This window comes from Triticum aestivum, chromosome 5B, assembly GCF_018294505.1.
Source record: "Triticum aestivum cultivar Chinese Spring chromosome 5B, IWGSC CS RefSeq v2.1, whole genome shotgun sequence".
Classification (NCBI taxonomy): domain Eukaryota; kingdom Viridiplantae; phylum Streptophyta; class Magnoliopsida; order Poales; family Poaceae; genus Triticum; species Triticum aestivum.
Window position 1 is genome coordinate 318,183,058 of NC_057807.1, and position 3,329 is coordinate 318,186,386.

The 3,329-nt window shown below is 39.0% G+C and overlaps 1 protein-coding gene across 2 annotated transcripts in view; it reads left to right on the plus strand.

The window, feature by feature from the left end:
- Positions 1-3,329, plus strand: part of LOC123111598 (protein ENHANCED DISEASE RESISTANCE 2-like) — a 26,080-nt gene that overhangs the window by 2,657 nt on the left and 20,094 nt on the right. For both annotated transcript variants that reach the window (XR_006454562.1, XM_044532418.1), the window contains exons 5-6: positions 1,193-1,248; positions 1,358-1,425. Coding sequence is in view for 1 of the 2 variants with exons in the window: in XM_044532418.1 (XP_044388353.1) it covers positions 1,193-1,248; positions 1,358-1,425 (124 nt within the window). In the remaining variant the exon portion in view is untranslated. The remainder of the gene's footprint in view (positions 1-1,192; positions 1,249-1,357; positions 1,426-3,329) is intronic.

A 3,329-nucleotide genomic window follows, 5' to 3' on the forward strand; every position in this document is an offset into this window, starting at 1 on the left:
CTGGCCAATGCATGCTCCCTACTAGCAGCAGTCTACCAGCGTACTGAATTCCAGCAATGCATGCCTGGCAAATGATGCTCTAGTACTAGCATGTCCGCCAGTGCATCCTCCAGTACTAGCAGCGTACTAGCATGTCCAGCCCTGTGAGCTGGGGGGTGGCAGCGCATGCATTTCTGGCCAATGCATGCTCCCTACTAGCAGCAGTACTAGCATGTCCAGCCAGTGCATCCTCCAGTACTAGCAGCGTACAGAGTTCACCATGTCTCTTTACCTTATTACAAGTTTTTTCTTCTTCGAAAAAGCAACTACGCCAGGTTAGTTGACGCAACTGCCAGATCTTTTGGTACAGTTACCAGGTTTCACGAAAAGCAATTACCAAGTTCCCCGATTTAGCGACCAAATGTACCGAAACCTGGGGACTGTACCAAAAGATCTGGCAAATACAAAAGCAGTTTTAACAAAATCTGATTGCTGATGTGAGAGAGGGAGGACCACATGTGCGTTCTGCGAGAAAATGTAAATATGACACATGAATAGTTTGTGCTCAAAATATAACTTGCTAGCTAGAAACCTGATTGCTGGTGTGAGAGAGGGAGGACCGGAGGAATGAGTCGAGAATTCTTGATTTTTTTGTATGGAGAAATTCTGGAACGTTGAAGTGCTAGCAATTGGCAAATACTCCCTCTGTTCCGAAATACATTGCGTATTAATTTAGTCTCAAGTCGAACTTTGTGAAGTTTGACAATGTTTATAGAAAAGTTATCAGCATTACAGTACCGAAGCAATATCATTGGGTCTATCATGGCATATATTCTCATATAGTAGGTGTTAATATTTCTTTAATATAAACTTGGTCAGACTTTACAAAGTTTGGCTTCAGATAAAAATAATATGAATGTGTTTTCGAAAGGAGTAACAAAAGAAGTGCATTTCATACTCTTACAATTAGTGCTCAGCACTTGTTCCTTGGTGTTAGTAGTGTCATTGTTGGTTTACGAGCCCATAACACAATTTTATGTATAATATTGTTTGTTTGGATAATTGAATTGCTCATGTATATACAGGAGTTATTCTTTGTATAGTTAGAAGTTGTGCTTCCATTTGTTATGTGATGGATAATCAATGCCTGTTGCATTTGATTTGTTCTTGTCATTTTCACTTGAACATTCTTTTTATTTATATTTCATAACAGGCTGAGTATGACCTGACAAGAGGGGCTAACTGGAACAGATTGCAGAGTGAAAACGAGTATGGGAGTTTTTCAATGAGGATGATAATCAGTTCTTTATTTTCCACTTTTGAAGTTAAACTGCTTTTCTTGAGTCAAAGCATGACATATAACTGTTTACACTTGGAGGTTTAATCTCGATGGGCATCGACGTCGGGTAAGAAGAGGCTTGGGGAAACTTGTACGCATTGGCAAAGGTAACGTGATAAAGCTACAATATCAGTTTTTTCTTGACGGAGAACAGTAGCATTCTACTGCATGTATTTTTTGTACAACTGACAGAGAGAAAGCAAAAAAAAAAAAAGGTGTCTAAATGAAGCTACCTATCCAAGATTAGAAGTTAGTGTAGGCTTTTCTGAAAGCCCTAATAATATCAACTTGTATGATGACTAGAAGGGTACGTGCACCTTTTTCGTGCCGTTCTTTTTCCCAGGGTTGTGGGCTAAAGGTTAGCTATTTCTTTTGAGCGTCTTTTTTCGCAACAGTGCCTGTTTTTAGGTTGGCGTTCTTGTGTTTGCCAGTGTAGGTGAGTCTCTTTTTTTTTTGCGTTCGCTCATTAGCGATTTGCAGCCGAACCCAGCGAGGTAGCTCAAACGGAGCGAGCCAAGCAAGCAGCGAGGGAATTTTACTAGAAAGCAAACCAAATTAGCAACTGTCAGGGCAGGAAGTCTAAGCAGTATAGAGTATGTAATGTAAAGATAACTAGATGGAGGAGTTTTACTGTACCTGTAGACGCCCTTGCCAGTGTGGAATATGGATTGGAAATGCAAGTTTCTCGCTGTACAAATGTGTACTTAGTTGGGAACCAATTCCTTAGCTGAGTAAACTATAAGAATGACCAATTCCTTAGCTTAGTTGGGAAATGTGTACTCAAGTCCAATTTCATTCTGGTAAATTTGTCAACTGCTATTATCTTCGGATTTGTCCACCAATATGATTTTATTGAGAACAAAATTTGCTGGCTATCTTCTAGATGATTTGATTCATTTTGAGTGTCGTGCTATTTGCCAAGTTTCTCACTGTACAAATGTGTACTTAGATGGGAACCAATTCCTTAGCTGAGTAAACTATAAAAATGGCAAATTCCTTAGCTTAGTTGGGAAATGTGTACTCAAGTCCAATTTCATTCTGGTAAACTATAAGAATGGCCAATTCCTTAGCTTAGTTGGGAAATGTGTACTCAAGTCCAATTTCATTCTGGTAAATTTGTCGATTGCTATTATCTTCGGATTTGTCCACCAATATGATTTTATTGAGAACAAAATTTGCTGGCTATCTTCTAGATGATTTGATTCATTTTGAGTGTCGTGCTATTTGCCAGTGTGGAATATGGATTAGAAATGCAAGTTTCTCGCTGTACAAATGTGCACTTAGTTGGGAGCCAATTCCTTAGCTGAGTAAACTATAATGCCAGTTCCTTAGCTTAGTTGGGAAATGCGTACTCAGGTCCAATTTCATTCTGGTAAATTTGTAAACTGCTATTATCTTCGGATTTATCCACCAATATGATTTTATTGAGAACAAAATTTGCTGGCTATCTTCTAGATGATTTGATTCATTTTGAGTGTCGTGCTATTTTACATTGAAACACACGTTTATGTTTTATACTCTGCAAAAGTGAGCTTATTCCTATTCGGTTATTTATGGACTAAAGATCTACATATCGAGTAAATGTGACCAATCATATACTAATAATACAATGAATTTCAGAAACCCCCATGTACTGTGACATTAGTAATAGAGATTCGCATGTACTTGTGACCTGCTAACACCCTACCACCCCCGCTAAAAAAAACCGTACCACACATTTTACAGCCATACTTGTGAACACTTGCAGGGTTAAAGGGACTGCAATGTCATCAAATCACAAGTACCTGTGGTTATTGAACAAAATACATTACCAACTAATGCCACAGCTCATGGGCTTTTCTGCAGTTTACTCTAATACAGTCATAGCCTTAGACACGAAGGGAATCACTTTGCCATCTCTTGGATCATCTTGATCACCTGAACCCTCAGGGACCTTTCTCGATCTTCCAGCAGCAGCTTCCATTTCTGCAAGTACTTTGACAATTGGTACAACATCAGTGATTGCTTTGAG